Genomic DNA, 21,544 nt, shown 5'->3' with positions numbered 1-21,544 from the left:
TGATATATTCCATTCTACCTATTGAGAACAGTTACTATTCCCAACTCTGTGTGACCTCCAGGCACTATTCCCTCAAATTCTTTTGGTTGTTTGTTTCCTTGGGCTTAGGTAATTTCATCACGTGCATGGGCTGTCTAATATTCAACAAAATACTTTTGGGAGCACTGCAGACTGTTCTCTCCCGGCAGCTTTCCCCTCTGCAGTACTTTCCCCTCTGCAGCCCTGTGAAATCTGGCCACTTTGGTTTCCCCTGACTCCCAGCTCTGTCCACTTGTCCACTTAACTCAGTGACTCCACTGGACTGTGCCTGAGTCCGTTCCTTCTCACTCCCCCATCTCGCTTCCGTGTTGTGACTTGGAAACCTCTAGGCAGTAAGATCAAACAATTGTAGGGCTCATCTCATTTGGTGCTCACTTTTCAGAGATCACTGTCCTTCATTGTCCAATGTAAAATGTTTTGAGAGCCATTGTTCTATATATTTTGTCCAGTGTTTTAGTTTTTTCAGATGGAAGACTGAATTTAATACTTGTTACTCTATTGTGGCTGGAAGTAGGAGCCCCACCTATGAATTTAAATTTAATTTTAAGAGTAGGGACATTTCTGGTCTTATTAATCAATGTGTTCTCAGGATCTGACAGAGCTTGGCACTAAGTAGGATATCAGCAAATATTTATTAAATGAAAGAATGCAAAAGATTTGCATCAGCTAATATTGAAAGATCTAAGTTTGTTTTTCAATGGATACTCTAAATGAATTAGATGAAATATAAAATTAAAAGTACCATATACATATGTACTACCTTTGTATTAATTTTCTTGTATTATTAGAATGATTTACTAAGGTATAGTTCCAGGTATAACTCAACTCATCACTTATCATTAAGATCTCAAAGCTGAGGGGTCTAAAGCATTCGTAAGTGCACATGTCTATAGCACAAAATGGGCAAAAATAGTTCTCCAATTCAAATAACTGCATGTATAAACTATAAATCTGTTTTTAAAATTAATAGTATTTGTTAAAACTATTTTGGTCTGTTTTTGGGGTGTTTTATATTTTCTGATCCTTCTTAGAATGTAGTTATCTATTCTTGAGAAAGAAAAAGTAAAGTGATCCAAATGCCTGAACCATGTAACAATATCTTTCAGAAAAAATAGCTGTTTATTTCAAAAAATAATAGCTTTTAATTTCTATTATGGATATTTTAGGACTAAACAATAATCATTTAAATAATCTTTAGCTCATCTAACAGGTTAGAAGTTCACAACTAACCCTGCATTTCAGAGAAAATGTCACAGCATGTTATAGTTAGTGGTATGCTGGTAGGTGTTTAACAGCTGCCTCTCTTAAAAAAAAAAAAAGAAACAAAGCAGAACAATAAAGTCTTGATTTGTAATGTTTGCTCTTTGTTATGTGTTGAATTGTGTCTTCTAAAAAGATATGTTGAATATGTTGACTACTAATCCCCAGTACCTCAGAATGTGACCTAATTTGGAAATAGAGTTGTTGCAAGTGTACAGTCAAAATGAAGTTATACTGGAGTAGGGTAGCCTTTAATCCAATACGACTGATGCCCTTGTAAGTGGAGAAGAGAGACAGAGTCACAGACACACACAGGGGAACGCCATGTGACAACAGAGGCAGGGATTGGAGTGCTGCAGCTACAAGCTAAGGAGTGCCATGGGTTAAGGGCTGCCACCAGAGACTCAGAAGAAGCAAGAAAGGAGTCTACCTAGAGTCTTAGAGGAAGCATGGCCACAGGGGACCATGATTTCAGACTTCTAGCCTCCAGAACTTTGAGAGAATAAATTTCTGTTGTTTTAAGCCACCTGGCATTATGGCCAGTTTCAACCTGCCATGAAGTCACTTAATGCAGATCTGAGAAAATATGATGACAATGAGTTCTTGCCAGTTGGTATGAGCCACCTCTAGCATACCACAGATCATAGTATTTTCTATGAATTCTTGAATATAAATTAGTTCACAGAGCCTTTTATCCATTAATTCATTTCACAAATATATAATGAGCACCTACTATGAGTCAAGAACTGGTATAAACTCTGGGGTTATATAAATGAACAAAAAAGATAAAAACCTCTCTGCCTATGTGGAGCTTCCATTTTACTGGAAGGATATAGAAAATATATTTATATGGTATGTCAGATAGTGATATTTTAAGGAGACAAAGGGAGTAGAAAAGAGGAATAGAAAGGACACAACTTTAAAGAGGGAAAGACCTCTATGAGAATGTGATATTTGAGCAGACATGAAGGAAGTAAAAGAGAAAGCTATGCAAATATTCAAGTGATGAGAATTCCAGGATTCCAGGCAGAGAAAATAGCCAGTGCAAAGATCCTAAGGCCAGGGTATCCCAGTGTGGGATACTAAAATTTGATTAAAAATCAAATTCATAGTGTTTGCTGATAACACTTTGCAGATGATAATATCAAGATCATTTCCTACTTATTGACAATTATTTTAAAATTAAAACTGTGATATAGCAATCTCCAGAGCAAAATGTAGAATAGTAGAGATGAGAGAGGTAGTGGGGATCAGAGTGTGCAGGGTGTTTTTTAAGGTACTCTTTGAAAGATGAGATGAAAAGGCACTTGTGGGTTTTAAGCACAGGAGTGCCAGGATCTAGTTTATGCTCTAATGAGAATCCGTCTGCCTCCTTATTGCATTCTTTTTCTAATAAGTCTCTTGCCTCCCTTCAGTTGGTTCTTAACAATTATCTGGGAAAGTGCAGCCTTTCACTCAAATGGCATAGGGACCTGAAAAATAAAGGTTCAGCAGCAATAAAACTGCCAGGGATTTAAATGAGAGAGTGAAGAATGGTAGTTTCAATCTGTAAAATTTTACATGTTTCCCAACAAAATTAAAGTCTCTACTGGTAGTCATGACTTCATTTACCACACACATTAAGATAGAGTTTCTGAAGTGTCCTTTTTTGAACTGTAGTAATAGCATAGTCTTTACCTTAACAGTTTCTAAGGCATAAAGGATAGAGTGTCTAGAACAGTGACTCTCAAACTTCTTCTATTTTTTTTTTAAGTCCCAATCTAGGACAGAGTTGTACTTTGATAAAATACAAAAAAGGTAAATTACTAAGAAATTAAATATAGCATAAAGACATGCGAATACAAGCCCAAAGTTGTATTATTAGATTTAACAGGAATAAAATCTCATTTCAGTAAATATAATAAAAATAAACAAAACAAAGGAGAAAAGAAAGTTACAAAAAATGTATCCATTGTTCATTGAAAGTATGTGCCTAGGTGATTAGTAGAGAAAATTACTGTTATGCTTATAACTTTTAGATGTTCTATAATTATAAATAAACAAAATGTTGTAAGTGAAGTAGAGGATACCTATGTTAAATACTTATATACAAACTTTGAACAAAAACCAGGCATGTCAATATTTTAAAAATTTAATATGATAAGTGAGTTTATTAAATTATCTAATCTTGGTTGGATAAACAAAGATACTTGCATGGGATTATGCATGTATAAACTGCTTCTTTATTTTGTTTTCATAAACTTCCTAGTAGAATAACCAGCCTCACATCAGCTTACTGATGGAAATGGAAGAAGAGATTTTATAGCAATTTCAGCAAGTTTGGGGTATTTATTTAAAATTTGTGAACCAAGTAAAGCAAGTGAGGCTGTAGTTTAAAAAGTCATCTTCAATCCTTTAACAGTAGCCAGCTCCAATAATTTATTCCTAACCTTTTAGTTCAATTTAAATTATCTTTTGATGAAATATGTGAATTCTGGATTCATTAATTTTTTTATATGAGGATTTTTCAGCAAATGATAACTTTAGTGTTATTCCATCTGCTATGAACTGAGTGCCCCCAGATTAATCCGTTGAAGCCCCAACCTCTGATGTGACTGAATTTGGAGATGGGACCTTTAGGGATTTAATTAAGGTTAAATAAGGTCATACAGGTGGAGCCCTGATCCAATCAGATTAGTGTACTTGTTAGAATAAACACCAGAGAACTTGTTCTCTCTCATTGTGTCTCTGTATGCGCCAAGGAAAGGCCATGTTAGGACATAGTTGGCAAGCCAGGAAGAGAGCTCTCAGTGAAACTGAATCAGTTGGAACCTTGATCTTGGACTTCTATTCTCCAGAACTGTGAGAAAAGAAATTTCCATTGTTTAAGCCACCAGTCTATGGTATTTGTTAGGGAGCCCAAGGAGACTAAAGCAATCAAATTCATAGTGTTTGCGGATAACACTTTGCAGATGATAATATCAAGATCATTTCCTACTTATTGACAATTATTTTAAAATTAAAACTGTGATATAGCAATCTCCAAAATAAATTTGTCCTTCAAAATTTCTAACTTTTAATTTTGTTCTTTGATCTTAGCTCCCCTTTGGAAAAATAATCGAATTATTTCTTGTCATAGAAATATAAAGATTACTAAATATATCCAAGATATCAGTCAATATAGCAAGTCAGGCTTTCGTATTAATATGTTTAAATATTGGAACCAACCTTATTTCTTATCCTGAAGAAACACTTAAGAGTTTATTTTGCAGTTCAGACACTCTTGACACAGCTTCTTTCTTTAATACCATAATACTGTTTATGGTCAGTTTCCATACTATCATAACTGGTTGTGTGGGAAAAGAAAACAAGAAAAAAGAATCCCTAATTTGTAGCATTTACTGGTTTGCTTGAAGTATGTATCACCATCATGGATAATTTCAATCTCCCAACATGAATTTACTGAATACAGCATTCAGAAAAAATGCTAACAGTCAGTTCTAATGAGCCAACTTTGGGTCTTACATAACTCAAAATTTATGCTGTGTCACCAGCGTTGTTTACTTCAGCTGACTTTTTTTCAATCAAGACTTTCTCAATGAGGGAAGCATTGCATTGATTTACATTCTCTCACAAGCTCCTTAACTTAGGCAACTACTTCAGAATGTTTTCCTGATGCTGGCAGTTGCAGCATCAGAACATTCCTTTGTATAAAACATAAACTGTCAACCACATTTCTTGACAAAGTAATTCTTCATAATTTTATAAAATTTAGAGCTACTTGTGTTTCTCAGCCATAAAGCTAAAAGAGAATTTTTTAAAATTAATTTATTTTAATTTTGGCTGTGTTGAGTCTTCATTGCTGCACGCGGGCTTTAGTTGCGGCGAGCGGGGGCCACTCTTCGTTGCAGTGCGCAGGCTTCTGATTGCGGTGTCTTCTCTTGTTGCAGAGCATGGGCTCTAGGCGCACGGGCTTCAGTAATTGTGGCACGTGGGCTCAGTAGTTGTGGCGCATGGGCTTAGTTGCTCCGCGGCATGTGGGATCTTCGCAGACCAGGGCTGGAAGCTGTGTCTCCTGCATTGGCAGGCAGATTCTTAACCACTGTGCCACCAGGGAAGTCCTGCTAAAAGAGAATTTAAATCAGAGCAGAGATTTCTTTTTTCAAATCTTTGTCATTTTCAGACTGCACATATACTAAAAGAACTGCTACAAAAAGCAATATCTGCACATTCATCAATGTACAGTGAAAGAATGCTTTGCCAGCTTTATTTATTCAGGGAGTTGGTTTTCCATATCATTAGGCAATTTTGGAAATCAACCAGCTATGATGGCATCAGAAAGTAGTACTTGAGTTACCGTTTTACCAAAATCACTGAACATTTCTAAGTAAATACCTCTAACGTAGTCATTCACTAATGTCTTGTCAACTGTATATATATTTAATTCTTAGCAATCGCAAATGCCACTTCATATAAAACCCATGAAACACTAATGTTTATATGTAGAATATTGAACATATGCTTTTATTGACTTTTAATTCAATGCTTTTTCTTTCAAATGATTCTTTTGGTTTTAAATTTTAATCCTTTATGTTTTGTGTATACAGTAGTCCCTCTTTATCCATGGGGGATACATTCCAAGACCCTCAGTGGATGCCTGAAACTGTGAATAATACTGACTCCTATATATACTATGTTTTTTTCTATACATACATATTTATGATAAAGTTTAATTTATAAATTAGGCACAGTAAGAGATTAACAGCAAAAACTAACAATATACTGTAATAAACGTTAGGTGAATGTGTTGTCTTTCTTTCTTTCAAAATATCTTATTGTACAAATGTATTGCTTTTCATCTTAACTAAGCACTTTTCATGCACTGTGGTTGTAACTTTTGCAGTTTGAGGTGTAATAGCAAAACTATCACAAATTTCTTTTTCCTTCTTCACAATTTCATGGAAAGAAGATTTGTTTTTACTGTAGATCTTAGCAACTTCAGCATACAATTTTTTTCTTTCCTTATTAAGTTGAGAACTTTTCACTTAAAGGAAACATCTTACTCCTTCTCTTTGACATATCGCAATTACCAACATCATCACTCTTGCACTTTGAGGCCATTAATAAGTAAAATGATACTTGAACACAATTAATACCTCCACAGTCAATCTGATAACAGATGATATGGCTACTAAGTGAGTAACAGGTGGGATATCCTGGAAAAGGTTGACTCACACCTTGGGCTGGTTGGAGCAGGACTTCAAGCGATTTCATCATGCTACTCAGAACAGGATGCAATTTAAAACTTATAAATTGTTTATTTCTGGAATTTTTCATTTAGTGTTTTCAGACCATGGTTGACTGTGGGTAACTGAAACAGAGGAAAGCAAAACTGTGGAAAACGGTGGCAGGCCTACTACAAATGACTAATACATTTTGATGATTTCACGAATTCATTAGCTAAAACAGCCCCACAGATAATACACTATGGTTTCAGCACTTCACCATCAATTAGGGATAAATTCAATATATACACCAACATATTTTCAGGTAAATTTCATTGGAACTCTTTTTGCCCTATTTCTATGGAATCATTTCCACTGTCCACATTCAAATACTATTGCCACATTCAGCAAATTGTATCTTTTCTTGTTAAAAAAAAAAAAAAAGTCTGGTGAAGCTTCTGCAGCCACATATAACTGGAGTTAAAGTAAATAATGAAAATTTTATTTCTCTGCTATAGAAAGTAATGTTATATGATAAATTATAAAACAGTCGATTAAAATTTAATGTGATTGTAAAAACAAATTGATAAAAATAAGTGCTTATATATTCTCAGATATCTATATAATTTGGGGTTATATTTGGCAAAGTATATTACGGCAAACCGTAAAAGGTCACACAATGTAACTGAGTTCTACTGCATATGACTGTGGATAGGCTTGAGGCATGGGCAATTCACTATATGAATTGGAAAACAAAGTGGTTAAACCCTGTTTATTCAAAGACATGAGTCCACCAGTCATATTCTTAGATCTTGCAACAATGTCTAACTGCTGTAGGTTTTTCTAAATGCCTCCTCTCAGTCTCTCCTCATCAACTGGTAAAAAATAGTTCATGAACAGGCACCAATCTTTGGACCACACTGTGGGCAGCACTTTTGTAGAGAAGTCTCTCCTACAGGTCGATACAGTTCAGTACATTGGTTGGATCATAAGAAGATTGATGGTAAAGAACTGTTATGTCTAGTAAGACTTCATCGTGCCCTACATACTGTGATAAGTGTTTTATATGGATTATCTAGTTTAATTCTCACACAACTCTTAAGAAGTTGATACCATTTCCATTCCCATTTTATAGGTGGAGAAACAGAGGCTTAGAAAGTTTAACTAACCAATTCCTATTTCATATTGTCTCTTCAGGTTAATTGAATGAGAGACAAAATGGGGTGCTACCTTGGCAGTAGAATTTGAAGGAATTCAAAAGACCTACTTGTCCACAAGTAATTCCGCATTGGCCCACCCTTCTTTCACACTGGCTTGAAATTGTAACTGATACAAGAGAAATGGTCTGTAGAAGGTTTAGGAGGGGCCTCCACATTTGCATGGCTGTGTGCAATGTTTATCAGTAGTTGCCCTACATTTCTGCTAGGAGAGGAGGATAATTACAAGTCTCCGGGTGGCAGATGATTCCAGGCTCAGGATGCCAGAGGTGGGTTAGGGTTTAGGGGTCAGGAGCAGATGGGAAGTAAGGAAACCTGATCTGACCTTCATCCTTACAAGGAGCCTCAGCTCCTTGAGAATTAATTCCCTTCATTCTTCCTCTTTTGTCTTTTGATACCTTCCCATTCTCTCCCCAGCCTCCGTTTTCCACTGAAACAGAGTAGCTTTAGAAGTAAGGCTTCTGTTTATAATAATATAATAATTCTATAATAATTCCAGATGTATAGGACAATAAAAGGTGACTCCATCCCCTAATCCTCTCTTGTGTTTTTCAGTAGGCTGAGTGACCTCTAAATGCCTGTCCTAGATAATTAAATAAACTGACCTACATTTTGTGTTAGCTCTACATTCATGGTGAATTGGCAGTAACTAATTTTAAAATTAAATATAAACTAATTGTGACCACTACCCCAATTCCTGATTCATCAACATTGCCACTGTGCCTTCATAATACAATGTTATTAGCCTGTGTGTGTGCATGTGTGTGTGCACATGTCTATGTGTTTGTTTCTACAGTTTCTGCCTCAGAATTCTAGAACCAAAGAATCTTCACAAGTACTTACACTCTAGGTACTTTCTAGAAAAACCCTTCTAAAACAAATCTAATTGTGTCATATTCCTGCTGCAAATCTGAGTAGTTTCTTACCACCATAAAAATGTAATCCAGAACCCTTAACAAGGATGTTAAGGTTCTTCCAGATCTCACCCCTGCTTGTCCTATCTTTCCTTACCTTGCACACGCTAAGTAAACTGAAAGCCTTGCTGTTGTTTCAAAACTTTGTTCCCTCTTTAGCTGGTCTCTATCCCATCTCCCTCTTTACCTGTGCAACTTCAAGTCCTCCGTTAAGTTTCATCCTAGATGTTATTTGCCCTTGGGCAAAATCTCCCTTGGCATGACTTCTTTGCCCCTTCTCTATGCTTCTGTAGCCTGTCTTCCTTTTATTTCAGGGATTGCAGCTCTGTGGCTATTGCGTATTCAGTGGCCAGACTATCCCACCCCTGTAATTGCCTTGATGGCAAGGGCCTTGCCTCTACTTTTGAGCAATGTATCAAAGCAATAAGCAAATGCTTAACTCATACAAGACTCTTAGTGAATGAGCGTTGAATGAATAAAGCTAGTCTCAATTATTATTGAAAAAGCTGCCATTACCTCCAAAATATTTCTCATAATTGGCATCACTTGACTTACGTTATATTATCCTACATTTCTTCAACCTTTGTAAATATAGTTAGCATTTTAATATATGTAATGTTGTGCTTGTTTACATATGTTTCTGAAAATATTGTTTTTATTATGCTTTTCTTCTGTCTCTGGTTATATGGTAAACTTTGGATTATTTGTAAAGAATTATAGTTTTATTATCAGGTATACACAATCACTTGAATTCATTACACAAATCAAATTGCTTTACTCTCTAGACTGTAATTATTTTAACTGAATGTAAATAGGATTTTCTAAAATGTTTTTGTATAATTTTTTAAATGAATACTATTGCATTTCTTTTTTTTTTTTACTATCAATTAGCTTTTAAATTATTTTAACTGATATAATGCAAAATAACACTCCTGAAGCTCCTGTCAAGTTGTAATAGGTAGAATTAGAAATAATATTCCCTTGTTGTTAATATCAGAATTTATTGAGTGGAAGAAATATTATTATTATAAGTTTGGATTGTGAAATTTCATAGGACTAGAACAATGCTTCTGTGGGAAGTGAAGAACAATCTTGAGAAAGAATTGTTGTATAAAAATGTTGAGGGTGGGCTTCCCTGGTGGCGCAGTGGTTGACAGTCTGCCTGCCGTTGCAGGGGACACGGGTTCGTGCCCCGGTCCGGGAAGATCCCACATGCCGCGGAGCGGCTGGGCCCGTGAGCCATGGCCGCTGAGCCTGCACGTCCGGAGCCTGTGCTCCGCAATGGGAGAGGCCACAAAAGTGAGAGGCCCACATACCACAAAAAAAAAAAAAAAAATGTTGAGGGGGTTAGGAAATAAGTAGTCTTGTATATTTGTGAGGAATACTTAAGACATGTAGCTTCCTGTTAAATGTTCACCCCATTTATTCACATTATGCAGTTTCATATCCAGACCCCAGATAGAAAATGAACTCAAAATGGGGAGACAGATGTAGCAGCAGAAGCTGCTAGAGGCTGTGAATGTGCCTCAGAAGAGTTCAGCCCTGCCTGAGGCTGGTCAGCACCCAGCACAGCAGGATTCACTCCAGACACTTGGGGTGAGCAGATGCCTGCAGGTCATCTCTGCTGGAGCACAGTCTACACCACCACCACCACTACCACCACCACCCTATCACCATCAACAGGGGAAGAAGAAACCTCTACCAGGTATCAGGAGAGCTGCTGGCTCTCTGTTCCCAAGTGTGCTTCACAGAGAATTCACCAAAACAATATCCTTGTAAAAAATCCCAATACTATAACGAAAGAGCGAAAATCTTTCAAAATCCTCAAATATATACATTTGACAAGTGGTACGTAGAAGAAATGATTAAAATATATACAAACCAGGAGCTGCTTTATGATTGTTTTTCTGTGACTTTTGATTTGTTATCACTCCCTTATACCTCGCCTGTGACAGATTTAAGATCGCATACAAAACTTTAGCAATTAACACTTCAAGATATATTCACTGACTAATCCAACGAATCCTAGTTAAATATTTTCTCTGTCACATCTCTGTTGTCCCTTATTTTATAACCTCTTGGATCTAACACCAACTCTAATTTCTAGAAGGGAGTCATCTATGGCGAGGGGGGAAGGGCTTTGACCAATGGCAAAGGGGATTTGGCACTTCACTAAACCATATGACTTCAAGTTGTCTATATTCATAGACAAGGGTTTACTCCTGTGATGCGCTCCTCTGTGTTGGTTGCAAAAGGGCAGGAGGTCATACTTTCTCTGCTTCCAGCACTGACACATGATACTTGCTTTTATAAACTTAATGATTTTTATAAAAAATGCAAATAAACACTAGGGAAGACATTTCATATACTTTTTAAAATTTGGGGTTTCTTGTTCAGACTATATGCACACATAAAAGTCTCACATAATATTAAACCTTGGGGAGAAACACACTTCAAGCCTAACAATGTCAAAAAAGTAATTATTTCCTTCAAGTTATGTCATCTTGACTTTAAATATACACTCATAGGCAGAATTTCTTGAAAGCCTAACTGGTTTTCTTTTTACCCTCCTTTTCAACATGACATGAACTATAGCTCTCATCTTCAAACCGCTATAGATGTAGTTGTGATATAAATATGAATAAATCCAAACAAACTAGTTCTAACCTTTTTAACCAGACTGAGGATATAGAAAGATAAATGAGTGGGCTTTATTTTTCTTTTAATCAGTTTGATTGGCCATCATGTTCAGTGATGGTGAGTAGAGGACTTGTCCCCCAAAATACTCAGGTCATTTACCACCAGAGGGCAGAGCTGAATGACCTCATTAAGTAATAGCCTTACAACACTTTGAGGATCTCCTGTAGTCCTTAGGCTAAGAGTTCCTAGGGTGGAATTTTGCCCATATCCCCATCTCCTGCTAACTCCTCTCTGTGCTCCAATGAACAGACACTCTAAATTCTTTGAATGAGCCTTGCTCTTTCCTATATGTTAGATAATCTATCAGGAATTTTCTTTACCAATCCCTCCTCCTGTCTGGACCTGACTAATGCCTACTCATCCTTTGAGTCTCAGCCCAGACATCACTTTCTTAGGAAAACCATTCCTAATCACCCTTTCTTCACCCACACTCACATACATACACACAAGACTAAGTTAGACCCAAGCCCCTCCTTCCCATAGTTTTGGTCACTTCTCCTTCTTTACCTCCACAGTGTTTGAAATTCTTGTTTAACGTCTGTTTTCCCACAAGTCTGTAACACTAGGGGGAAGAGAATAATATTTCTCATTCTGAACTGAATCCTGAGCATAGCAGAGCATCTGGTACATAGTAGGTGCTAGGTAAATGCAGAAGGAAGGAAAGAAGGGAGGGAGGGAGGGAAGAAAGGAGGAAAAAGAGAAAAGAAAGATCCATACAAAATATTAAAATTTATATTCTAGCAGATTTAGAAGAAGCATATAGATATTCTCTGGTCTGGCTGGTTAGACTACAACTTACCTCAAAATTCCTTTAGTTCTGGATAATATTAAGTCAACTTACCTTCTGTATTTGATCTGTTGAAAATGTAGCTCCTGTGTGGTTCACTGGGAAGATTCTGGAATGAAATTATACCAATTAGCTCAGCTAAGTGGAGGACACATTTATCTAAATTGGTCTCAGGTAACAAGGAGAGGAATGAGCTATGGTCTGTCATATGTGTTTGGCCCAGCTCTCTGCTCTGTGAGAAGCAAGTGATAAAACACTTTCTCTGGCAGAGACTGAATGGTTGTGTTCCAGAAACTGCAGGGCTACATGCAGGGCTACCTCTACCTACTCTGTGGGTAGAAGAATATATCCACTCCTTGACCAAGGCACTCTTAATGTTCTCCAAAGCTTGACCAGAATTTAGGCAAATTTCTTCCTTACTTTGGGCCCCAAGAATTCCCTTTTCTTAGAGTATTTACTTTTTTTTTTAACATCTTTATTGGATTATAATTACTTTACAATGGTGTGTTAGTTTCTGCTTTATAACAAAGTGAATCAGTTATATATATACATATGTTCCCATATCTCTTCCCTTTTGCGTGTCCCTCCCTCCCACCTTCCCTATCCCACCCCTCTAGGTGGTCACAAAGCACCGACCTGATCTCTCTATGCTATGCGGCTGCTTCCCACTAGCTATCTATTTTACATTTGGTAGTGTATATATGTCCATGCCATTCTCTCACTTTGTCACAGCTTTTTACTTTTAAAGGCATACCAGTGTCAATTCTTTCTCTGCCCCTTTGAAATGTAAAATTTCTCCCAGCCTCTTGCTAGCTTTACAACAGAGAAATTTTTTCTCAGGCGCCTGGGAGCCATCCCTTTAAAATATGATCGTAAAAAGAGTGATAGCAGACCCCTATCGCCCAGTTTCTGTGGGAAGGTGGGAGCCTAATTTACATAAATGACAATTATCAAACACAGATGGTTTAATCACATTGACCAAGCTCCACTCAGTGTCAGCTAGCACTTCCTCACTAGCTTATCCTAGCACTTCCACCTTTTGTTTCAGAAGAATTGAGTTCAGTATCTTTGGCCTATTGAAATAGTCTTGAATAAAGTCTTCTTTGCCTCTTTAACACTGTCTGGTGCAATTTTTCTTTGACCCCCTCTTGGGAAAGAATCATAGCCACTCACATGAGGTTGGGCCTAGCTTATACCTACACTTGAATTAAACTGGAGATATATCCCTCATGGCAGATGTGAATGTTCTAGAAAGTGAACAAACTTAAAAAATTTGAACCTACAACTGAAATGTCAGTGAACTGCCATTTAGTGAGCAGGAGAATTATTTTTATTTTGGGGAGTCAGATTGTTTTCTTTTAATGCTGTTATTTTGAAATAACATTAGGAAAAAAAAAAGCATCTGGTCATTTCTAAGAGATGCAAATTTGAACAATGTCCAGGAACAAAATCTGTGATTGTCATGTTTCTAAGCTAAATCAATTTTCTACGCTATATAGTGCAGCTCGTATAATGGTCTTGACTGCAACCTTGATACCTTGCCTAGCTCTTATTGAGAAGGTCCTGAGTACCTGGGTTTTATTTTCTTCAGGTTTGGAGAACAACCGATGGGCTTTGTGGTCTAGTTGTAAAGAGCAATGGGCTTGGGAGCCAGACTGCCTGGATCTGTATCCAGGATCCACCAGGACTCAGCTATTTGCCGAACATCTGACTCAGTAAAAATGAGTAGTACAGAATCTGGTGACTAGTAAATGCTCAATAAACGTTAGTTCTTGTAATTGTTACTGTCATCATCTTCATCATCACTTTCACTACTGTGAAAAACAAACAAGACCTTTTGATTCTATAATTTTCTATTCTCCACAAAAATTAAAAAAAGTCATTGATGGATAGCAATGTTGGCTTAAAATAGACTTTAAATCTTGCTGAATTGCTTCATTCATGCAAAACTCATAGCTCTATTTGTGAGACTTTTGTCTTTCTCTCTCCCCACCCCAATCCCTGCATTTTTTAGTGATGGCTGGGCAGACAGAGATGAAGTCATTGAAGGTTATGAGGTGGAAGCCAACGGGGGAATCACGATAAAGCTGCAGTCTCCAGAAGTCAGGTCCTTTGATGATTATTTCCTGAAACTGAGGCTGGACACTAATACACGGAATCCCTGGTTCCCTGAGTTCTGGCAACATCGGTTCCAGTGCCGCCTACCAGGACACATTCTGGAAAATCCCAACTTTAAAAGAATCTGCACAGGTAACTCATGTTTACAACATCACAACTCAGATTTTGGTCATCTCTTCCAGTTTGTTCAATAAGTATAGAAAGTGCCAAGGCTGGAGATACAAGAACTAAATTGCCAACTTAATTTATAAAATAGCTAAAATGAGGAGGGAGTGTGTATCGTCCCAAGGATTCATGTTTCTATATTCTGGAAACATGGAGACTGCTTTGGTCTCTGGTGGGACAAGTTATAAGAAAAGATAAATAAAGGAAAAGGAAACTGAGAATTCAGGTATTTAGTATTTAGGCCAGAGGGAAGAGATTGTATTGTATTGCAGGCATGCTTAGGAGATGCTAACCGCAGACGTAAGTAAGCAGCACTGGTTTGATCCCTTTTTCTTCTTTAGGACTTGCTTTGATATAAAAGTCAGCAGAAGATAAGATGTCACCTAGGGGCACACCACCAACATGGGTGTATATGGGCACAAGTGACAAGAAGGGACAGATACTTCCCATGCACTACTCATTAGAGGCATGCCAAAGAAGGGTGGCGCATTGTTAGAGGTCTTTCAGGGCTTGATGAACTCCACAGGATGTCTCCCTTCTCCCTGCCACCAGGAACTACCAGAGCATTAAAGACTCTATCCATGACCAAATTTGTATTGTAGCACAGTGATGTGACACATATTTCCTATAACTAGACTGAGAAGATTTTATTTAGAAATGTCTAGAACCCATTCATTCACATAGCACATACAAAGCACTGAATACGGCACCCCCCCCCCAAAAAAAAGAAGGACAGAAAGGTGTATAATTCATGACTCTTGACCTAGAGAAACTTGTGGTCTCTTTGGGCAAATCAAAACAGATAATACGCATGATATAGATAAATAACAACTAAAGACAATGAGTTTTTATAAGACAGGGTAAGAATAATGACAAAAACTATTTCTACTTTTAATAACATTTACATTTTGATATTAGAAAATTATTTAAAAATACCAAAATATTTAAATGCAGTGATTTGTGTCTAACTTGATAAAATTCAGCAGAATTCACTGGGAAACTGCTTGGTGTGAATCTATTTTCAATCAATCAAGGTTTTTAGAAATTCTTTGCTATGGCTTCTTGGGAGGCTAAGAGCTAGGAGAAGAGGAAAAGAGTTGCTGAACAGCTAACCACCTCTGTCACATATCTCTACTGACTTCTCTCTTCTCTCAAATAATAGACCAATAGAAGTTAAGAATTCTAGTGGACCAATAAGCCACCTAGTGCATTCTCCTTATTTGCAAAATGAAGACATTGAGGATAAAGGGGCAACATTTCCTTGGGTTCATTTAGTTAATGGCAGCAATGGAATTAGAACACTCACCTCCTAAATACCACAATGCTTGACTACTTTGGACTTAGAATTTAGTAACAGATTGTCTTTTATTGTTTTCTAATGAATGTTGTTTTCTTAAACTGTAAGATCTTTGAAGATAGGGAATTCTTGTAGCCCTCATAGAACCTGTACACCACTGATCTCTGGAATCTCAGTCATTTCTTACTAATGTATTGATCAGTTAATTTATGTTGTTGTCAATGAGTTTTACTTTATTTAAGGAAAACTTAGGACTATTATTTTTCTAAATGAAATATATTTCACTGATTCCACGTTCAACAAAATTTATTAAGCACCTAGTATATGCAAGTCTTTATTCTAGGAGATGGAAATACAGCAGAAAACAAAAGAGATAAACAACTATTTCAATAACCTTACATTTCAGTGCAGGGAAATAAATAGAACAAAAATAAATTAAGCAAAATATATTCTCATTTAAGTGATCATAAGAGCATGTTAAAAGAGAATGGCCAGAGAAAGCCTCACTGAGATGGAGACATTTGACTAAAGATGTGAGAGTGAGCCATGCAAACACCTGGGAAGGGCATTCCAAGCAGAGAAATAGCAAATAAAAAGATGCACCGGCATGCCCGGCTTAGTGGGAGAACAGTAAGGAGCTCAGACTGCCTGAAGCCAGTGAGTACGTTGAATAGCAGGTGATAAGTCAGAGAGGCACACAGGGGAACAGGTCCTGCAGGACTTAACTGTCCCTTGTGAAAACTTTGGCTTTGTTCTGAGAGAGATGGAAAGCCACTGGGAAGTTCGAGCACAGTAGAGACAGGATCAGCCTTACTTTTTCTGAACAGAATTACTCTTGCTGCAGTTTTTAAGTTTTGACAAAAGGGGGAAAGTCAGAAGAAGGAAGCAGAGCAGTTAGGAGGTTGCTGTAATAATGTTGGTGAGAGTGTGGTGGATTGGGCCATGGTTTTGGCAAGCAAGATGGAGAGAGGTGCTTGAATTCTGAGGATATTTTGAATGAGAGCTGAGGGGATTTGCTGATAGAATTGTGAAAAATGACTCTGGTCTGAGCAACTGAAAAGAAGGTGTCACCATTGACTCAGATGAGGAAGACTCCAGGAAAAGCAGGTTAGGGAAAGAGCTAAATTTCAGATGAGTTAAGCTTGAGATGCCTGTTAATGATACAACTGTATATGTCACTTTGATACTGTGTTTCATTAGTAGAGTTCAGAATATTACTTTTTAAACATGTTTTGATGTCTTTATTTAAGGATTTCCAGGAAAATATCTTGAGACCTGAGCTTTCAAAACAAAAGTTAGAATTCTGCAGCCATGTACAATAATACTTTGGGGTTTCATTTGTCACAGTATATGCAAATGTCAAGGTTAAAATCTAAACTTGGTTAACATTCATAGCAGGAAAAAAAGATTGGCACACTCATGAATTGTTCTTATATTATGCTTGACTCTCAAAGCTATTTTTAAGAGCTTCTTATTTGATTATAAAATTTGATAAACATGTTTTTATTTTCATTTCATTCTGGAGTCAAGTTCAGCAAATATTTCCCTTTGTTCTTAGTTCTAAGGAAGACAGAAGGCTTATTTAACTTCTCTACTTGGAACTAATTCATAAAAGTTATTCATCTTTTCTGCTGCAAAAATCCTAGCATTTTATGTCTGTGTGCATACATTCATGTAAACTTACTCTTCAGTTTTAATCTGTGTAGGGAATTGGCTTCAATTTTATTGCAGGTCAACATAAAATTTCACTTCATGTATCATTCTTATCTACTTGATATTCTTGAATATTAAATGAATTCCATAGTCTTCTAATGAATATGCAGACACACTTATGAAAATTAATGTAAAGAAATAGAAGTAACCTTTCCATACTATTCATAGCTACACTTTCTGAAATTTATTTTTACCTCTTCTAATTGGGTCATTTTGGTGTTTTGCAAAGTTTTGATATTGCCGTTAGTTTCCATAGAAACCTTTATTGAGCTTAATTTCAGATGTCACTATTTAAATAAAGAGTTTACATGCTCTGGATTGTCAGTTTGAATATTAAGGCTCCTGAGCTCAGGCTGAATAATTTTGGAATCACTGTGGCTAATTAAAAAGTACTTCATGCAAAGTCTACATCACTGCTTAATTAGTTGAGTATATCAAGGGACTGGAGATGTGTTGGAAAAGCACTAACTAAAACATCAGAGTCTAACTTGTAAAAAATTAATCATTGTGAGATTGATTGATTCAAGATGGCAGAGTAGAAGGACGTGCTCTCACTCCCTCTTGTGAGAGCACCAGAATCACAACTAACTGCTGAACAGTCATCAACAGGAAGACACTGGAACTAACCAAAAAAGATACCCTACATCCAAAGACAAAGGAGAAGCCACAATGAGATGATAGGATGGGTGCAATCACAATGAGATCAAATCCCATAACTGCTGGGTGGGTGACTCACGAATTGGAGAACACTTATACCACAGAAGTCCACAAACTGGAGTGAAGGTTCTGAGCCCCACATCAGGCTTCCCAATGTGGGGGTCCAGCAACAGGAGGAGAAATTCCTAGAGAATCAGACTGTGAAGGCTAGTGGGATTTGATTGCAGGACTTCGACAGGACTGGGGAAAACTGAGACTCCACTCTTGGAGGGCACACGCCAATTAGTGTGCACATCAGGACCCAGGGGAAGGAGAAGTGACCCCATAGGAGACTGAACCAGACCTACCTGCTAGTGTTGGAGGGTCTCCTGCAGAGGCGGGGGGCGGCTGTGTCTCACTGTGAGGGCAAGAACACTGGCAGCAGAAGTTCTGGAAAGTACTCCTTGGTGTGAGCCCTCCCAGAGTCTGCCATTAGCCCCACAAAAGAGCCCAGGTAAGCTCCAGTGTTGGGTTGCCTCAGGAGAAACAACCAACAATAAGGGAACCCAGCCCTACCCATCAGCAGACAATCGGATTAAAGTTTTACTGAGCTCTGCCCACCAGAGCAACAGCCAGCTCTACCCACCACCAGTCCCTCCCATTAGGAAACTTGCACAAACCTCTTAGCCTCATCCACCAGAGGGCAGACAGCAGAAGCAAGAAGAACTACAATCCTGCAGCCTGTGGAACAAACACCACATTCACAGAAAGACAAGATGAAAAGGCAGAGGGCTATGTACCAGATGAAGGAACAAGATAAAACCCCAGAAAAACAACTAAATGAAGTGAAGATGGGCAAACTTCCAGAAAAAGAATTCAGAATAATGATTGTGAAGATAACCCAGGACCTCGGAAAAAGAATGGAGGCAAAGACCGAGAAGATGCAAGAAATGCTTAACAAAGACCTAGAAGAATTAAAGAACAAACAAACATAGATGAGTAATACAATAACTGAAATGAAAAATACACTAGAAGGAATCAATAGCAGAATAACTGAGGCAGAGGAATGGATAAGTGACCTGGAAGACAGAATGGTGGAATTAACTGCTGTGGAACAGAAGAAAGAAAAAAGAATGAAAAGAAATGAAGACAGCCTAAGAGACCTCTGGGACAAAATTAAACACAAAAAACATTCGCATTACAGGGGTCCCAGAAGGAAAAGAGAGAGAGAAATTACCCGAGAAAATATTGGAAGAGATTATAATCAAAAACTTCCCTAACATGGGAAAGGAAATAGCCACCCAAGTCCAGGAAGCGCAGACAGTCCCATACAGGATAAACCCAAGGAGAAACTCGCTGAGACACATAGTAATCAAATTGGCAAAAATTAAAGACAAAGAAAAATTATTGAAAGCAGCAAGGGAAAAACAACAAATAATATACAAGGGAACTCCCATAAGGTTAACAGCTTATTTCTCAGCAGAAACTCTACAAGCCACAAGGGAATGGCATGATATATTTAAAATGATGAAAGGGAAGAACCTACAACCAAGATTACTCTACCTGTCAAGGAGCTCATTCAGATTCGATGGAGAAATCAAAAGTTTTACAGACAAGCAAAAGAGAATTCAGCAGCACCAAACCAGCTCTACAACAAATGCTAAAAGAACTTCTCTAAGTCAGAAACACAAGAGAAGAAAAGGACCTACAAAAACAAACCCAAAACAATTAAGAAAATGGTAATAGGAACATACATATCAATAATTACCTTAAACGTGAATGGATTAATGCTCCAACCAAAAGACACGGGCTTGCTGAATGGATAGATAAACAAGACCCATATATTTGCTGTGTACAAGAGACCCATGTCAGACCTAGGGACACATACAGACTGAAAGTGAAGGGATGGAAAAAGATTCCATGCAATTGGAAATCAAAAGAAAGCTAGAGTAGCAATGCTCATATCAGATAAAATAGGCTTTAAAATAAAGAATGTTACAAGAGACAAGGAAGGACACTACATAATGATCAAGATATCAATCCAAGAAGAAGATATAACAATTATAAAGATATATGCACCCAAGACAGGAGCACCTCACTACATAACGCAACTGCTAACACCTATAAAAGAGGAAGTTGACAGTAACACAATAATAGTGGGGGACTTTAACCCCTCATTTACATCAATGGACATATCATCCAAAAAGAAAATTAATAAGGAAGCTTTAATTGACACAATAAACCAGACAGATTTAATTGACATTTATAGGACATTCTATCCAAAAACAGCAGATTACACTTTCTACTCAAGTATGCATGGAACATTCTCCAGGATAGATCACATCTTGGGTCACAAATCGAGTTTCAGTATATTTAAGAAAATTGAAATCATATCAAGCATCTTTTCTGACCACAACTCTATGAGATTAGAAATCAATTACATGGGAAAAAATGTAAAAAACACAAACACATGGAGGCTAAACTATACACTACTAAATAACCTAGAGATCACTGAAGAAATCAAAGAGGAAATCAAAAAATACCTAGAGACAAATGACAATGAAAACACGACAATCCAAAACCTATGGGATGCAGCAAAAGCAGTTCTTAAGAGGGAAGTTTATAGCTATACAAGCCTACCTCAAGAAACAAGAAAAACTCAAATAAACAGTCTAACCTTACACCTAAGAGAACTAGAGAAAGAACAACAAACAAAACCCAAAGTTAGCAGAATGAAAGAAATCATAAAGATCAGAGCAGAAATAAATGAAATAGAAACAAAGAAAACAACAGCAAAGATCAATAAAACTAAAAGCTGGTTCTTTGAGAAGATAAACAAAATTGATAAACCATTATCCAGGCCCATCAAGAAAAAGAGGGAGAGGACTCAAATCAATAAAATTAGAAATGAAAAAGGAGAAGTAACAACAGACACCACAGAAATACAAAGCATCCTAAGAGACTACTACAATCAATGCTATGCCAATAAAATGGACAACCTGGAGGAAATGGACAAATTCTTAGAAAGGTATAACCTTCCAAGACTGAACCAGGAATAAATAGAAAATATGAACAGACCAATCACAAGTAATGGAATTGAAACTGTGATTAAAACTCTTCCAACAAAAGAAGTCCAGGACCAGATGGCTTCACAGGTGAATTCTATCAAACATTTAGAGAAGAGCTAACACACATCCTTCTCAAACTCTTCCAAAAACTGCAGAGGAGGGAACACTCCCACACTCATTCTATGAGGCCACCATCACCCTGATACAAAAACCAGACAAAGAACTACAAAAAAAGAAAATTACAGGCCAATATCACTGATGAATATAGATGCAAAAATCCTCAGCAAAATACTAGCCAACAGAATGCAAAAAAACCCCTTAAAAGGATCATACACCATGATCAAGTGAGATTTATCCCAGGGATGCAAGGATTCTTCAATATATGCAGATCAATCAATGTGATACACCATATTAACAAATCGAAGA

General features: G+C 37.2%; 1 protein-coding gene across 1 annotated transcript in view; it reads left to right on the top strand.

Annotated features, from left to right (window-relative positions):
• Positions 1 to 21,544, top strand: part of GRM1 (glutamate metabotropic receptor 1) — a 402,342-nt gene that overhangs the window by 270,420 nt on the left and 110,378 nt on the right. Inside the window, exon 6 of the mRNA XM_067701842.1 lies at positions 14,136 to 14,371. Coding sequence (XP_067557943.1) covers positions 14,136 to 14,371 — 236 coding nt within the window. The remainder of the gene's footprint in view (positions 1 to 14,135; positions 14,372 to 21,544) is intronic.

Source organism: Pseudorca crassidens, chromosome 13 (assembly GCF_039906515.1).
Source record: "Pseudorca crassidens isolate mPseCra1 chromosome 13, mPseCra1.hap1, whole genome shotgun sequence".
NCBI lineage: Eukaryota > Metazoa > Chordata > Mammalia > Artiodactyla > Delphinidae > Pseudorca > Pseudorca crassidens.
The sequence above is the reverse complement of the archived record's forward strand: the minus strand, read 5'-3'. Positions and strand labels throughout refer to the sequence as shown.